Here is a 19075-nt window from a genome sequence, read left to right on the forward strand (position 1 = left end):
ATTTCCTTCACCAGGATGTACATTTTTCTAAGAGATGGCAAGGGTAAAGCCTCGGCTACTCCTGTTGGCAAAGGAGACCCACACGGCTTCAGAGCCTTTCCGAATCCCCCACTGCCAGGTTTCTTTCAACGTGAACACCAACGCTTGCATGGGCACATTAAAACAATTCACATGGGGAACTGCATATGTTCTGGCACTAATTTTACAAAAATAGGAGATGAGAGAAAAGTATACAGAATACCTCGACCTACCAATTCACAAGGCCGACATTGCTGAAGAACAGCATACCTTTTGCTCTTTTCTGATGGAGATTGGCAGACTTTTTGTTCATTCAGGACGTGAAGAGGACCAAGTGGTGCCATATTGGTGACAGATAAAAACATTTCCTTACTCAGGGTCAAAGCTCACTTCTTAAAGCTCAGAGGCAGTCTGCACAGCAGCGCGGAGACAAAGGCCTGCTTTGTCTATGGGCACAAAAAGGCCACATCTGTCACACGCTGTTTATTATCTAAAGGCACAGCTTGCATACATCTTGGTCTTCAGCTCCTCAAGGCCCTCGTGGTAGTTTCGAGGTCTCTCTTTCCCAAAAGACCCGGTAGTTGGGGTGAGCCCAGTCCTGCCATCCTTCAGGTACCCGGTGGTGCCACATTTCTTCTGACTTAGCATACACTCTTTGTATTCAGAATCGTGATATAGAACTGCATGGAACAATTTGGAACATCCGTGACACTCTAATTGATATTTTGTGTATCTTGCCATAGCACTGAAAGGAACATTCCAGAAACCTCTAGAACCAACCACTGAATTCTTTTTTAATTTTGCTACAGCGTTGAAGGAATTATTCTGGAAAAGTCTAGAAAATACTTTAAAAGTAAGTGTGGCTTTCATATACATTACAAGCAGGACCAAAGGGACCATTGTCACAGACTTTTTACCCAGAAAAAGTAATGGACTTCAACATATTACTTTTTTGTCAAAGAATGAGCAACACTAGGGTAATCACTTTTGTTGCTGGAAACAATGATGTACTTGCATAATAGGTTGGCAGTCCTAATACTATCAGTGTCACCATTTTAGCGCCCCCTTTCCCAGAAGCCATGTCCCTTTTTCCCTTCACTCTATTCGGTCTCTTTGCAACTCTATGTCGAAGCACTTTAGGGTCAGAATGCCATAAGGCGTTCTTTCTGAAACCAGAGTGCCCCTGAGGAATCAAAGCCTCTGACATTGGTATTCATGCAATTTCTGGACTCACATCTTTAGACATATGACGGACGTTGGACAGTCTGGCTTTGCTAGGCCAATATACATTGTATAAGGTCAACACAGTTTAAAAATTATAACTATGTTGTAGAATGAGTCAATTTCATATAATAATCTGTTCATAAAGTGTCTTATTCAGAAAACTACATGCTAGTCTATCAACAAAGGTAACGAAGCTGAATGAAAGAAGGTAAAATGTTGTAACTGGAGGCACCTCCATGTTGCAAGGTAGTTGTAGTATGGCAAAAAGTACAATTACAATCAGAATTCAGGTATTAGTGCTAGCAAGAGTAGGCGCTCCATTAGACGACATACTGGTAGGGGCCAGTATTACCAATAATACCTACCTAATAACACTTACCTAAGATGGCCGCTGAGTAGGAGCCCCCTGTAGGAGCTCCTGGGTTGGGGATCACCGTTTCGGTGTATATCCCTGGTTAACCCCGCCATCTGCCCTCCTCTCTTCTCTTCATCGTATGCCACGCACCCCTGGATCGCACAGACTGATTGTGACTTACCGGCATTGGGGATTCTGGTCGAGTGCTGAGAGGTCTTGACTCGGCGTCCTGTAGCCCTTCCGCAGCTGATGGTTGCGGTGCCGTGCTAAGGTTCCGTGCCTGCTGAGACGGATTGTGGGCCCCTGGCGAGCCTCTCGACCTGTCCATGCCTGGGGATTTTGCAGTTGCACGGGACTCATGGTGTCATCATCCGGCAACCCCCCCCCCCCTCCTCCGATTGCTGAGATGCTGAGATGGATGAGGTGCTGTGCTGACTGGAATGAGTTGCGGTATTTCGGAGAGCCTCTCACCGTCCTTCGCCTTCTGAGGAGTCTGCATCCTGAGCGGCTTCCACACTAAATCCCTCGCTGGACGATCCTGGTGGTGAGTGCCACCGCACTGCGCCGTTCCCCGGCAATTCTCGGCATCGTGGTCCGTACTGCCCCTCGCCCGCGGAACTCGGGTGGATTATTGCGTCTGTACTCAGAGGGTGACCGAGCCTCTCACGACACAAGTTGCTATTGCGGGAAGTTGGTGCGGTGGCCCTCCACTGGCCCTGTGAGTGCTGCTTACAGGAGCGTCTGGGCTCCGATTGTATTTTAGCGCTCGTCTCGCTCAGGGCTGCAACTGGTCCCTCCGCCTGAGCTGCTCCAACCGCGGTGCCCTGCCGAGGATGAGGGTGACGCCAGTGGCGCTGTAAGCGGCCAGATCACTTGGACTGTAGCTGCGCTTGAAGGCGCGGGACAGACGTGGGAGGTGTGTTGGGCTGATCACCGGAGCCTGTGTTACATTGCTGTAGTGCCGGCACTCATGCTTGACACGGGTCGTTGTGTCTTGGTGTGCTGGAAGTGCTCCTCACTCAGCAAGGCTGGCAGCCATTTTACATATTGCTGACTGCTCGTTTTATAGTAGCAGTTCATCTTCATCACAGTGACAGGATAGGCTACGGTTCATGCTTGATCGAAAACTGTGAGGATGCCACTCGCAGATTATTAATTTGGAGTCAATAAAAGATAAGCGCCACATTGATAACCAAGTAAGGACTTCCCATCAAAGATGCTATAAACAGACAAACAGGACTACACCACGGAGGTCCACTTAACAGATACCGAAAGTGGTCTACTTATCAGAGACAGGTCTAGGAAGAAAAATCTTAATGGAAAGCAAAAAAGGACCACATCGCAGGAACAGGTCGATGAAGGATACAGAGCGGCCATCTTGAACTGATATTGAATACTGAATACTAATACTGCAAACAGAAGGGGCGACAAAAAAAAAAGACTAGGTAAGAAATATAGAAACTAAGAAGGAGAATGAAAATAATCAAATGGATAAAAACCTTGAACCTTCAGGCCATCATGCCTTCACCATTCTCTAACCGCCCGATCTCCCCAAAAAATTCAAGCACAGGCTAATGGTAACCCACCCTGAGACTCTTATTTCAGACCCATACTTCTGCATTAGCAAAGGCATATTGCCAAACAACCTTATCTTCCACACAAAGAAACATGCCCAGTGGAGAAATATCTTTCACTGTTTGCTCCGAATCTCCAATGTTAAAAAAAAAACAGCATGCCTTCAAATTGTCAGTAACAGCCTCAGCCTTTTGCCCTGTGAATGCCACCATCACCATCTACAACAACGGTAATATGCTTATACAAGCTACCGATACTAATCTAGATACCATAGACAGGATCTTCCCTACTCTCAAGAAAGCAGCAAACAGCAAGAATAGCACACTCCCCACATCTTATCCTCCTCAGTATCTAGATGCCACCCCAACTCCACGACAAAATCCCATAAATTCCTCCGAACCGGCATCGCCTCACACCCCCAACGAGCCCTACCTCCCAGCCACTGCAGTCACAACAACACTCGGGTCCCCTGGCCCAGGAGGGACTGGGTTACACGCAGTTACCAATCATACCATTGCAGACACACCCATTGATTCCTAACCCCCCAGTCACATCAATCGCTTCCACTCCTGGATCCCCCAGCCCAGACGGGACAGGGTTATTCTTTTTTTTTTTTTTTTTTTTTTTTTGAAACCGTTTATTACAGGTCTTAAAAGTATACAAGTATGGGCCCACAACCTTCCGGCCGGCCGCTAGCAATAGTAGGAACACACGACATATATACATGGAACACGTGGCATTACAGGAGGATCATTTCTCAATAGATAACAATGTCGAAAAACCACATCATCCAGGCCCCATTATGCGGTTTCATTTTAAATTAAGAACAACAAGAAAACCACACCCACAAGGCAACCCACAATCGAAAATAGCAGCATGTGCTCCCCTAGAGGGGGGATCCCAACTATCCGTAGAAGTCTAGAGAGGGGGAAGAGAGCAGAGCGAAGACTGGGGGAACCCAATGCCCGGCAGCAGGGGAACGAGTCGGCTAGGGGATGGGGCTGGCGAGGTATCAGGCAGCAACGGTGGTGCACAGATACCCCCGCGATAGGCGTTCCAGGGGGACAGGGTTATTCTTAGCTACCGATCGCTGCAATGCAGATTCATCACTGTTATCCCTGTCGACCATGAATGAAGCCACCAACCGGGACTCCACTCACGTCTTGCTTCTATCCCCACTCTCATCTAATTTAGATAACAAAGATCCCCCGGACCTACTGTCTACCACGACATCTGATCAGACACTAACTCCCTCAGTACTCATTCCACCCATCCGAATACAACACACAATGACCAGCCCACACACCGACTTGGACCCCACAACAAACCTCCTTCAACTTACCACTCCGATCCCTAATGAGGGTATCCCCATGCAACCGGAGAACGTGTTCACACATACTGACCCTACCTGCAGACCGCCCTCCATAAAAGAACATACACCTACACATACTACTAACCTTCCCAACTCCGTTTGGTGTGCATGATTCAATGAGTTAGCATCAGGACTAGCCCATCTCAAGGCATAGATGCATAACCTATCTACCATCACCAATAAACTTCTAAACATACACACAGCCACCAACGCCACTGTTAACCAAATAAATCTCCAAACTAGTAGCTACTTCACCAAAAATTCACACCACGAGAAAACTAGTCAGAATAACCAAATCAGTCTACAAATTAGTAGTTACATCCCCAAGATCTTACACCCTGACAATAATATTCAGACTAACTTACCTTCCACCTCTCGGCCTAGGAGGACAAACGTTGAACTATCCGACAGCGACATAGACGACCTCCTCTAATCTTTATGCCTTAGCAACAGATAACAGTATGTCACAATGTGGCACTATCCAATCCATTCAAACCAACCCCTTCAGAGAACCTACATACAATAACAGATCCGTAAATAGAGATAATCTCACAAACATCAACAAAGAGCAGACTACCCTAACCCATTCTATTAACAAGATAAAGTGTGCACTCATTAACTGCAGATCAGCTAGCAAACATGCACCTGACATATTCGACCTCATCCTAGAGAATGATTTAGACATTTACGTCCTCACCGAAACATGGTTAAACAGCTCCTCCTCCCCCATCCTTGATCTATTGGTTCCTCCTAGTCACGACCTAATCCGCCTAGACAGAAATGTGGCGCCTGGAGGTGGGTTAGCCTGCATTTATCGTAACACAATCTCAGTCAAGCAAGCAGACTCCATCACTCTATCCTCCTGTGAATATCTCTGTATCAATATCTCTGATGATAGGCGCCTTGCCAGCAAGCTTCACTTATTCTACCACCCCCGAGGGATAATCTGACATTCATCGACGAGTTAATGGAAGTCATTTCATCCAACATCAACTCACAAGTACCGCAAATTTTCCTGGGTGACTTTAATCTCCACTGGAACAATGCAAACGATCATGGTGTAGAATATCTTAAAGCGTTTCTGGCAGACCAGGATTTATCCCAATTCTGTGACAGTCCAACTCACAACAAGGGTGAGACACTGGACCTCATCATAGCAAAAACGAGCATCATCTCATTAGAATCCTTAACTCCTTGCAACTGGACTGATCATCACAGCATCCTCTTCTCCATCAATATCGAAGTCATACTAAAAAGGAGTCAACCATCAAAAACAAAAAAATGGAAAAGGAACTTACAGAATATCAACCCCATCACCCTGGTAAACCGTTGTAACTCCACCCTGACCCCCACAACTGACATGGCGGATGTCAATGACCTCACAGCCTTTTACAATTCCACGATGCTTGAAATCTTGGACTCTACAGCACCCCTCCAAGAAAAAAATGTTTCCTCCAAAATTTCCAAACCTTGGTTCAATGACTCCCTGAACTCGGAACGACGCTAGCTAAGAGCTGCTGAACAATTATGGAAATCAGCACCCACCAACGTTCACCTACATCACCTTAGAACATTAAGGAACTCATACAACAGGAAGATTCTAAAGGCCAAGGCAGATTTTTTCAGAACCCAGCTGAACAAAGCAATCAACCGTCCAAAAAAACTCTTCGAAATCGTCAAGCAACAAGCTCGCAACACGGCTAACTCTACAGATCTAAACGACCTGGCTAACACCTTCCTGTGATGAGTTTGCCAACTTTTTCCGTGAAAAGATAAAGGCCATTGTGCTCGACATCCAATCTAAGAAGGCCCTCCCACAACCGGTGGCCTTGATGCTAACGGTTATTCACAATTCAAGGTCCTTTTCAGTTCTCCAGGGGAAGTCACAAAAAACAATGCCTCCTGGAACACCTTCGCGCCAATCTCTGAAAAAAAAATCTTTAACACTCTTCTGGCAATCAATCCCTCCAATCACTTCTCTGACCCCCTTCCTCCTGCCCTTTTCAAAATGATAAAAACATCCATCCTACCATTATGGGCAAAAATTGTAAACGCCTCTCTGAGACAAGGCTCCATACCAGACTGTCTTAAAATAGGCAGGTTACACCTATACTAAAGAAATCCGACGCCATCCCATCAGATTTCAACAATTTCCGCCCTATATCTAACATCCCCACTTTGGCGAAACTGTTGGAGAAATGTGTACAAATACAATTATGCAATCATATTGAGAATTACAACCTCCTAGACAATCACCAATCAGGTTTCCGTCAAGGTCACAGCACAGAATCTGCACTCACCCCACTCATTGGATGACATACTAAAAATGCTTGACCGCAACAAATCATGCCTAATGATACTTCTTGACCTATACTCCGCCTTCGACACAGTTAAACATGACAACTTACTGTCCCTATTGGAAGGAAGAATGGGCCTCTCAGGCACAGTGTTACATTGGTTCTCCTCCTTCCTTAATAACAGAACACTAAGAATCAAGATGAAGAATTCATTCTCTCAGCCCTCCGTGGTCAACATAGGCGTTCCCCAAGGCTCAGCCCCATCACCTATTCTTTCAACCCACTAATGGAACCCCTGGCAAACGCATTGAAATCAGCGAATATCCTATATCACCTGTATGCGGACGACACCCAACTGTATTTGAAAATATCCACTCCTGAAGACTTTATTTCCATCAACGCTATTCTACAGAACATGCAAAGTTGGCTCATGAACAACCACCTCATGCTCAATACAAAAAAACAGAATTCATTCTCATCTCCCCACTCAATCACACACCAAAGATAGAGCAGTGGTTGAAACATCTAACCTCCATTGACTGTGCTCCCCTCAGCATTGACTGCGAAATCCCTGGACCATAGACAAACACCTGAATATGCAGTCGCACATCAATAATGCCACCAAGGGAGCCAATCACCAGATGAGTTTACTAAGGAAACTTAAACCCTTCCTCCCTCAGACAGACCTAAAAATGGCAGTACAAGCATTAGTGCTAGCAAGATTAGAATATGGAAGCACCGCTCTTTGCGGTCTCCCCAAATACAAGCTGGCTCCGCTGAGGGTTTCACTTAACGCTGCGGCAAGATCGGATTCAGGATTTAAAACAAATAGCCACATTTCTCCGACCCTGAAATGGCTCAACTGGCTGCCCTATGATGCTAGACTACAACTAAAGGTTGCCTGCATGACCCATAAAGCACTACATAACAATACACCCAGTTACCTAGCTCTAAAGCTAGAACGATCCGGAGGATGCAGACAACTACGAAGCGCGAGCTCTTTACTTCTTAAACCACAATCCTTTCATAAAAAGAGAACTGGTTGCAGAGCGTTTTCAGGGATCGCTCCAAAGATTTGGAACTCCTTGCCTCCAGTGGTACGGGGAATCTCTTCCTTTACCGCCTTAAAAAAGAGGTAAAAATACTCCTAATGAACAAATTCACGTCCTAAGACTTGATTCTATGCTGACATCGAGTCATCGATACGATCCTCATATCACTGGCTACCTCTTGTGGATTGAAAGAGATCATTATATGTTTGTTTATTTCCACAATACTGACCTAAGGCTCAATAATTGTATATAATATAATGTTCTGTTGCCCTCTGGGATCATCATATGTTGTCCACAAGTCACCTATGTTATCTTATACTATTTACCTCTTTTGTTAGTAAAGACGAATATCAAATGCGTGTATACTACCTCATTTCTAATGTCTTTATAACTATATACTGTAAAGCGCTCTGATACCCTCGTGGGTCATGTTCGCTCTACATAAAACCTTATTAATAATAATATGAGTAGCTGTTGTCGCATTGGACATAGCAATAGTAGTTTGACTAATAGTACTTTCAGCACTATTTGTAGCAACAGAAATATGTGTAGTGGAAGCAGTAGTGCTAGTAAAGGTAGCACGAATAGTACTAGTACAAGATTTATTGGTGTCAGTGATAGTAATCGTCATAGTGGAAGTTCTATTAGTAATACTAGGTTCTGGAGAAGGCTTAGTTGCAGTAGTTCTGTAAGTATGACCTGGTGTATGGTCTACAGACATAATAATACTAGCCCAATGATGGTAATAGTTTTAGTATTAGGAGCAGCAGGTAGTATACTGCTAACAGCATCATTAGTGAGGAATGATGGACTAATAAGAACAGTAGAAGTAGTAGTAGTAGTTTTAACAGTATGGGTAGCAGTACCAACAAAAGCAATTAAGGACGTGGCTAGCATTACTGATTGAAGACTAAAATGAGAAAACATTTCTAGTGATCTATGTACTGAAGGCAGCAACATGTGATATTTTGAATCTTTTCGTTCCAAAAATCGATAAAACAGGAGCCTTTGGAATTGACTCAGTGTAATATACCTAGTGATTTATAATATTTAAATGAAAGAGAATAGATGAAATTAATTTGTCAACCCGAATATCAGGTTTTAAGAAGTCTATTAAATAATATGGATCACACTGTATAGAAGGCAGGCGATACAACTTTCGGAATGCTCTCTGCTTATTTTGGAGTCACTATTTTGCCTATAAATCTGCTGGTGTTCTTATGATTATGGCGCATCAAGACCTCTAGAATTGTCCTATGGTAAACCTTTGCTGTAGAAAGTCTATCCCTACATATATATCACTGGTTAACCATGCTTCGTTACCCTTCACTACTTTCTCCATAGCGCTGCAAGTTATGTTTGGAGAAAAGAGACCATTTTTGATATTTTTGACCTAATGCATGACAATTTCAAACAAAATAGTAACCATCTTCAGCAAATGATGGGAATGCTCCTTTACGGGACAGGCAGTGACTTACATGTCGGTAAAACGTCACCCGAGGAGTGATCTGCATACAGATGTGCCAGAGGTCATGGAATCCCTCGGAGACTCATTAAAGCCATATTTATACAAGGCTGGAGCTACATTATTATCCGTGTGATCATTTTAATACCATAGAATCAACCAGTGGTCTGAGAGGAAAGACTGACTGGCACATCAGCTCAGTTATTTGCAAAGCACTTTTTGAAACATGTGCAACATTATATAAAAAGGAGCAATCTGTCAATAGCTGAAACAGGAATCAGAGTGAGCCACTCCACAGTGCATCAATGCGCTCCTTTGATACACAGGGCTGGAAACTATGTTTTGATCAGGAATCAAAGGCTGTTTGCCTGTAACACTGACTTAAAAGCAGCCTTTCATTTGGTTAATAGGGAGAGACGCTAGAAGAAACAACATTAAAACGCCCACAGTTAGATAGCAAATTAGTTTCCACAATCAGTTACTTCAATCACAAAACCAGGGTCAGAAAAAAAGTGTATGAACCAATTGGAAATTCATGCCATATTTAATCATAAAGCTAATGGTATAACCTGATGTCATCTAAAGAGAGACGTTCTGTGGCTATAATTCAGATATCAAAGGAGTGACAAAACTCCAACTTCTGGAGTTTGCGTTTTTGAAAGTTGTGCTCCTTTGTAAGTAGGGGCTACTCAAGACTCACCAGTACTTTAAAGGTTATGGGAGTGTGTGTGTGTGTGTGAGTGTATTAAAAACAAAAGCTCTTGGATAGTGCCAAACATAAAAGCAGGCTGTTAGAAATGAAATTCCTGGTTGGCTAAGGTAGGCACCCAAGCCAGGCAGGAACCACCAATCTAGTCAGGGGAAATAAGATACACACTAAAGATAACCTATGCTCACCCTCTGGTAGCTTGATGCAAAGCTGGCAGGTTTATCATCAGAGGCAATGTGTAAAGAATTTGTGCAACACACACTCCCAGTAATACAATGAACACACCACAAAATGACCCCACAACGGTTTATAAAAATAGCACTCTATATTATAAATATCACAAGACCAAAACAATACAATACATTATGTATTTTTCCAGATATGCACTTTTCAAAATAGTACTCTTGCATGGAATAACAGAAGGTCATAACGATGGAAATCCCATTAGAACTCTCCCACTTATGCATATCCAAAGCACCAAGTGAAACAGTGCGCACAGAAGCACCCTCGCTTCCATGGGGATTATCAAAGTCAATACGGTAGTGCAAATACAAGGATCCCTATCGAGGATTGACAACAATACACTTGGTCCGACGAGTCTAGCCTCTGGAGATGGTCACACACCTCCATCTCGATCCTCCACCAAGATCTCATGCCACAATGCAGAGAAAGTAATGCACCCAAGCTCTGGCAAGTCCAGAGCCCTTTGGGGTTGTTTCGACTCACAACTTCAGTCAAACAACACGGAGCCATCCGCGAAGTGCGGCACGGCTTCACTGCTTTATGCAGGCACTCAATACTGGAAATTCCCCCAAAACAGTACCTTTCGTGCCTCGGCAAAGAGGAGGCAACACAACTATCAGTAAAGAACAGAGTTGCCCGTGAAGAAGCGCAGGGCAACGTCAGAGGTACCTCGGAAGTAGGATGTCGGGACATCTGTACCTTGCGTCATACTGGGCAGACAAGTGGGCCATACTGGGCTGTCCTACACGTGGTTTAGGCAGCCTCAGCGGTCCGCTGGCCAGCACACAGGTCTTTGGGAGGACAAGTTCTCTCCCAGTCGGCTCCTCAGGTTTGTAGAAGCACAGTATTAGTTTCCCCCTCTGGCCAGCAGAACTGATGTCAGGAGAGTCTCCCAAGATGCCCTGACACAGAACTTTGGCTCGCAAACACACAGCCCAAAGCATCACTTTCAGGCACAAACTCCACGCCACAGCGCTGGTGCTCAGGCAGAACAAATCATGGTTTTCAGGAGAAACAAATCTTGTTTCCAGGCGAAACGAAGCGCTGTTTCCAGGCAGAAAAAATGCTGTTTCCAGGCAGAATGAAGCACTGTTTCCAGGGAGAACAAAGCGCTGGTTTCAAGCAGAATTAAGCGCTGGTTTCATTCGTCCTCAACTGCCGGACTCACAGGTTCCTGAGTACCACGGCAGTGAAGAACAAGGGCAAATCTTTGATGGCCCTGAGGATCCCAAAAGAAAAGGGGGCACGCCAACAAGCCCTCGGAGAACACTGGTGGTGGCACCAAATAAGGTAGCAGGCAGCAGGCCAGCACATCAAGGCAGGTTGCAAAGTGGCAGTCCCTCCTGCAGCCCAGAAATCAGCAGGCCCACATAGCAAAGCAGTTAGCAGAGTGGCCGTACCTTCTGCCAGCACAGCAGTTCTTCTGGTAATGTGCAGATGTAAAGCCAGCAGCATCTGGTTACAAATCCCACACAGTGTCTGATTAGATGGGGTCAGAGCCTCAGTACTTATATTCAAAAGTGCTTTTGATGTAGGGGGGACTTCAAAGGAGCCTCTGAAGTGCACAAAGATCCCTTTCAGCCCAGCACTGGCTCCAGACTATCAGTAGGGGGTAAAACAGCCATTTGTGTGAGGGCGGGACACAACCTTTTCAGATATAAGTGTGAACCACCTCTGCCTCTTCCTGCCCAGGAAGACTATCAGAATGCAGATGCATCCCCTGTTACACTCAACCCTTCCTGTGTTGTGGCTGTCTAGAGGGAATGCGCAAAGTGTAGCTGTCGCCAATCCCAGACATATATTGGAGACAGGCTGTTAGGCACAAAGAGTTATAAGCATAGAAGAATGTTCACTTCTAAAAGAGATAATTCTGAAACAGCAAGGTTAAATCCAATTTTACCATTAGAGAGGATTTACAGCTATTTCCAAACATATGAAACATCAAGCAACTACTTTTATCTGATCAGGAATTACATCTTAAAAAGCATATTGAGGAATTCCCAAAGCTAACCTATGAGAGGGGTAGGCCTCATAGTAGTTAAAAAACGAATTAGGCCGGTTGTCACTACCAGTACATGTGAAACATAAAAGTAAATGTCCTACCTTTTTCTTACGCAGCACCCTGCCCATAGGGCTAGCTAGGGCCTACTCTAGGGGTGATTTATGGGCAATAAAAGGGGAGTTTAAGGTTTGACAAGTAGTTTTAAATGGCAAGTCGAAGTGACAGTAAACTGCATACACAGGCCTTGCAATGGCAGTCCTGAGACAGGTTTGAAAGGCTATTTCCTTAGGTGGCACAATCAGTGCTGCAGCCGACGAGTAGCATTTAACTTGCAGGCCATGGGTACATTGTGTACCACCTTCAGTGGCGACTGGTGACTTTTTATAGTGGTGAGGCATAAAAGTTGTCGTCGAGTTTGACTTACAAGTGAGCCTGACGGACATGCATACTGATGACAGAGCCCAAATAAAGTGACTTAAGCTTTGTGACAATATCACACAACTGCAGATGTTACGAGGTGATAGGAAACATTTGAAATACTCCCATGATTTTTAGCGAGATATCTCTTGCTTCCTGGTGCACAAATACTTAAACAGCTCTCTACTTGTCTTTTGTTAGGTTTTCAAATATTCTTATTCTTTTTGTTGTACATTTATGAGTCCTTGATATTTCATGGAACACAGCATTACAAGAACCATAATATTGAGCAGAAATACAGGGGGGTGTTAAGACTACCACCCACAGCCTAAAAAGCCTAAAATGTCATGTCAAAAAGCTCCTCATCCTGGTATGCACAAACTGCTAGACGATATTATATCTGAGCTAACAAATCAAACTATGAAGTGCACTCATGCTGTCAGAAACAAAATCTAATAGACCAGTGCTTCTGAAAAGCCTGTGGGATTGGAGAAGAGTTAATCATATAGCAGCTGGTTGCTTGACATGTGACGACGGCCTGTGTTCCTCACCCTACTGACTTTTAGAGACCCCAGGCTACACAGAGGTCCTGGACAGCTGAGCGTTCTGCAGATTCTGTTAAAGTTCAGTGGTTGAATTGCATAAAAGAGTATGGTTTTCCTGAGTACAATGTAGGGGGGGTTAGAGATGCGGCTAATAACAAACTATTTTCTTGAACTTTTACCTGAAAGGTAAATACTGCACACTTTAAATGAAAAAAAATGCAAATTAAAGTAATCAATTGGAAATGCACTTGTTTACATGCATCAAGTTAATGTGATCTCTGCAGATGCCTGTGTATACCCAGAGAGTCATACACCTGGTTGGTGCAGTGGGGAATAGTGACATGATCCCTGACAGCAACTGTACTGCAGTTATGCAAGTCATAACATTTATTACAATGATAGGCTGCTAAAATGTGCAAAACTATTTAGCATTTGAGTTAAAAGTGCTTCAAAAACATATATTATAATAATAAAAGCAATCATTGCACCAAGTGCAAACTTTTTAAAAATAACTTTTATATGAGTGACGCACTCCACAACACAGACTTAAATGACAATCAATTCAAAGCAAATACTGGCTCCATACCCAAGCAGCCTAAAGAATTGGTAACTAACCAATTGCACACATTCACATGTATTTCAGGTAGCAGGCATACTCATTGCTTGCCTGTACCTTGGTTTAACAGTAGAGAAGCCCCTACCGCCCTTTCCCAAATCCCTTTCACCCAAACATACGCCATGTTCCATACTAACCATTCAAGAACAGTTATTTGGAAAGAATATGGGAAAGACCTGGCAGGAATGTCAAAAGCTGGCAAGTTATTCTTTCCTGGCCCTACTATCCTTTTATGGTATCTCACCCCCAAATTGCCTGCTGCCAAGTATATTACAATATAATGAATAATAATTTATTTTGTTTTTTTAAAACAAAATAGTGAACTTTCTATATTTAGATATTTATTCATAGTCTGCACCAGGGTGGTCAGGAATTTTGCGTGTGAAACTAAAAGAATGCAGTGCGGTGAGGCCTTTCAAGACTTATCCGAAGAGCGTATTTATTTCCACTTTTCATGAGAAAAAAATTAGTCGAACAGGTTTGCCTCACAAATGAATGCTCTATTAGTAACTTTTAGTGTAATGTAATGATGGCTGAAAGAGAGAGTGCAGACTGGGCTGCATCGCTTACTTTCTTGTTGAAAAATGTTTTCTCACCTGCTGCTCTGCTCCTTGTGGCTCCAATGGGAGGTGCAAACAGGGGGAGCACTGCATGGGCAAAAAGCTACAACCAGACTGCTCTGGTGAGATGATCACCCACCAAGGTGCACTCAGAATCTCCAAAAGTCCTCTGCAGCGATGATGCATGTGACGTCTCTGACTAAAAGCAGTGCAGAAAGCAGATACTTCAAGGCTGCGCAGTTTATCTATAAAATGCTTAATCTCATAAAAATGACTACCCTGCCCAGGATTCTCTTTGTTTTCCAGGCCCTGCCTCTAGCACCCCCGCCCCGCCCCCAGCCCCCCGCCTGGTGCGATTACATCTCTTCAGACAGCACTTAACCTTTTTGTTTGGGCAGGTCAATGGCCTAGCATGAGCCGGGAGCGGAGTTGGCTCCCCCCGGAAGAAGGGGGCCTGGGAGTGCCTTGTCATCTCAGGTACTATCAGGCTGCCCAGCTTCGCTACCTGGTAGTGTGGTCCAGGGCAGAGTCTGTTCATAGACAGAACTCTGGCCGTTACATAGCTGGCGAAGCTCCCGTTCCTGCCACGAGCCCACTGGGCTCTCAGTTTATATACCTCTCCAATAGCCAACTCTCTATTGCAGATATGGGATGGCTGCGTTCGCAAGGGGATATTAACCTCCCTACCATCTCCCTGACCCCAATAGCCGATAACCTCGACTTCACTTCTGGACTGGGAGAATTTTTTTAGATTTTGAGGGAGGCACCAGGCAGGGCGATTTGGCACCTCCTTGACCAAGAGGGGCTGGTCTCATTCAAAACTCCAAGTGCGGACTATGGCATTCCCGAATTCGAGCGCTTTCCATACCTTCAAATCAGGCACTGGGTAGCACACTTGTCAATCCGGCAAGGAGCTGGGAGATTATTGACACAGTATGACAAATGGTTCCTAGGCAAACTCACTGGCAAGCGCCTCATCTCGGAGTTATATGCTTTGCTTCAGCCCACCCAGACCAATGACAAATCTCCCTCCCAGAGGTGCTGAGAGGGCGTAATAGGCTGCCCTCTCTTCCTGAAGGAGTGTCGTGAGATATATCATCGAGCCAGACACACCATATACAATATAGCAAGCACGAAACAGCTTTTAAACTCACTACCTATTGGTACTTAACCCTGGTGCAGCTTCACAGGGGAAACCCCGCTCACAGTGATCTGTGATGGCGCCAGTGCAGGGCAAAAGGTATGCTCACTCATCTACTGTGGTACTGCCCGGGGGTTACTACATTTTGGACCGCTATATTGGACGACATTGACTCTCACTTCTCCACACAACTTCCTAGATTCCGATCATACGCACCACTGGGCCTCCCTAATCTCCTCACTCACCCCCTCTCATCCTGCAAAGGGAGAGAGATTAGTTAGCCCTAGGGGCCGCTTATCAGACCATTCTGGTTCTTTGGGGCACCCCTACTGCCCCGACACATGTGGCCGGGCTCAGACGCGTATGGCATATACTGGGGATGGAAAAACTCACCCTTACACTGACTTCACGGGGAGAGACATTCAGATCCCTCTGAAGCCCCTTCTTAGCTCTCCTAACCAAGAGATTCAGGGAACTGACTTGCCCCCGGTATTTGCTTGGCAGACTTAGAGGATTCCTAGATCACAGACTACACACTTGAGAATATTACAATCACCCTGACACTACAGCTAACGTAGCACTTGGTACAGGGGAGGGGCAGGGGGAGGGGTTGGAAAGTTATGTTCCTTTTCTCCTTTTCTTCTATTTTCTTGTTAGTAAAGGGATTAAAAGTTGTATTATTATTACTGCAATATGGAGAGTTATCTCCTGATGTACACTGTTAACTTGAATGCCAATGTGACAATAAAATAGATCTAAACCTAAAATGCATAATCTGCTGTGCAGACTTGATTTATCTGCTTCCTGACTATGGTCTCTCCTCCACACTTTCCTAGCTCGCCAGAGGGTTCAGGTCAGTGACAAGTTTTGATTCTAGCCAACCCTGGGATGAGTTAGGAAAGGGTGGGGCCACAGTGCTCTCCACTCCCTGATTGGCATGAAGCCCTGGCACCTTAGAGCGTGTGCTTGAAGCGCCCGGGGCTTACTTCACCAGAATGATATCGGGGGTGGAGATTGCTTGTCAAGGTTATAGCTTTGCTGAGCTGATGACCTCACAGACCTCAGGGCTGTGAGTTCGTCAGCCTAGCAAATGTTTTGCAGGCAGAGGTCAAGTGACAGTCTGAGCATGAGCCGGCTGGCACAAGGGCCATGATGTAAATGCACCATTATTTCATTTTAAAGAAGCTTCAGCCAGGGGAAGGAATAGCTGTACGGTTATACGGCCACCAAGGACCAACGCAAGAAAGCCGTGATGAACCCCATGCTGTACTATCTCTCAGCTTCACTTAATGTGCAGAGAGCTCTGTTGCTTAGCAGATCGAGCCACAATCACATTCATATCCACATTTATATATAAACATCAACAATCACAAATAATTTGTGAACAAATGTTGCACTGTATAAATTCTGAAATCACTCCATATTAGTCATGTCTCTCCAACAACTTTGCACACTACAGCTGATGGTACAGCTGAAACAGACATAAGCAGTTTTTTGTCTGCCCTTACCTTTGGGCCAGCATTGCCCTGAAGGTCGCCTCATTTAGTCCACGACAACTTGGCAGCAGGTTTGCCCAATCCCAGATCCAGTCGTTGACGGCGGATTGCTGATGTATGGGGAGAAACTCTTGTTAGCGATTAATCAGAGTTAATATGATCAGTAAATTAAAGCTCCAGCTGTGATAGACTAACGAAGAAGGAGGGGGGTCGAAAAAGGACTTGGACAGCTGATATCAATCACATCCACAGAAGATGTTTTTGTTTTATTCCAATAAAACGGCAATTAATTTATAAATCCATTTGGAGATGTAACCGTTATTTATAAAAGAATAAATCAATTTTTCAAGCCATTATTCTTCCAACAGTTGATGGCATTTTGCCCAACCACTTTTTCTGAGAGCTCCCTCTTTGTTTGAAAAGTGGAGAAATAATAAAACAATTGTCAACTTTTTATGAATTGTTGCAATTTGCATTTCCTCTTGTCAGCAGGAAGTTTATCATGAAAGAAACTTGTGCGAGCTGGCATGCCGCCTGCCTGCTGTATCTTCATTAGTGGCTGCTGTAATGTGGGCCTTCTAGGCGGGAGGAAGTGAAATGTATGTATGAAGGAAATACCCGACTTGCAAGCAGTGTCGATGCTCTCAGCAAAATGGAGTCCGCCTATCCATCAGGTCAAATGTACATTCAAATAAAGGCTGCCTTACACCAACTTCTCTTCAGAGTTACAGAAATAAATACCTTTTCTAAATTACAACGGTCTCACTTCAGCAGCTCTAGGAAACGTGTGTTAATGATGCATGCCCAAGCCTTTGGAAAGCAAGCTGTCACCTGGACTCCTTGCGGATATCGGTGTGTTATGTATACACAACCTTCATTGAAGGCAAGTAGATGCAATGAGCTCATTAGAGAAATTGCTCTGATTGGACAGAAGTTGCTAACAGGAAGGGATTAGCACCGCCGGGGGAGGGGGGCGGGGGGGGGGGGGGGGGGCACCGCTACACACTAGTATGACAAAAGGTCGACTGGAGACGGAAGCGAAATGAGGCGGTACGAGCTAGCACATAGGGTGGCTGGCTATGTTCATACTAGTAGGGTACAGCGATAGAAATCGCTTTAGTGCTCTACCAACGGGTTGTGGCCCCTTTCAGACCTAGAGATGTGGGCTTGAGAAGAATATTTAGCAGTGAAACCTCGTCAGATGATGAACTCGCATATTTCGTGGTTTTGACTTATAATGATAGGACACTCTACCATCTTCTGTCACGGGCATCATGAGTACAACTTGTTGATCAGGGTTCAGTTCTAGTATTCTGCATATCGTTTCATAAGAACTTACTTAATGAGTTCGCCTTGACAAAAAGAAAGGAAATCGCCACAAGCTATGTTCGAATGTTACATACTGTTATTAACAAGAGTTCGATGCCAATTAACTAATGCCTATGCCTACTTCATTGAAACCTTCAACAATATTTACAGTCAAACCACCCACCACGTGAAACTGTGACAAACATTAAATGGCTACATATGTACACATTTTTATAGGTTTGTTAAAATACTTTACACTCCCACAATAGTTCATATGTTGCCCACTCCTTAGTATGGTCCATATCTTTTGTCTGGTCTAGCGTGTAAAAGACAGACAGATTTTTCACATTTTTGTTATAGTTTGTAGATGATCATGATTGATTCGGCTCAATATCTCCTATTTATATATGAACATATTTTAAGAATAAATCGGTTTTGATTGATTTTTTAAGAGGTAAGTAACCGGTTAACATACCAGCTCGCCTGCATCCATAGGCAGCGAGGGCATACAGAAATCAGAGAGGAAGGGAGGAGGGGGGATAGTGAGAAACCCATATAGCTTAAGAAAAATTTGATGAAAAAAGAAGGGGAAGAGTAGGAGAAGGGAGTAGATAGATGCTCTCACAAAGCAACGTCCTGCATCCCATCTCCCATGCCAACTCCATCGCAGGGTGAGGACT

The 19075-nt window shown here is 44.5% G+C and overlaps 1 protein-coding gene across 3 annotated transcripts in view; it reads right to left on the minus strand.

Moving 5' to 3' along the window:
* The window catches only part of KIAA0825 (KIAA0825 ortholog), a 2097552-nt gene that overhangs the window by 714399 nt on the left and 1364078 nt on the right, over positions 1–19075 (minus strand). For all 3 annotated transcript variants that reach the window (XM_085632475.1, XM_085632476.1, XM_085632477.1), the window contains exon 20: positions 17100–17197. In XM_085632475.1, the coding sequence (XP_085488601.1) occupies positions 17100–17197 (98 nt within the window). The remainder of the gene's footprint in view (positions 1–17099; positions 17198–19075) is intronic.

This window comes from Triturus cristatus, chromosome 2_1 (assembly GCF_964204655.1).
Source record: "Triturus cristatus chromosome 2_1, aTriCri1.1, whole genome shotgun sequence".
Taxonomy (NCBI): domain Eukaryota; kingdom Metazoa; phylum Chordata; class Amphibia; order Caudata; family Salamandridae; genus Triturus; species Triturus cristatus.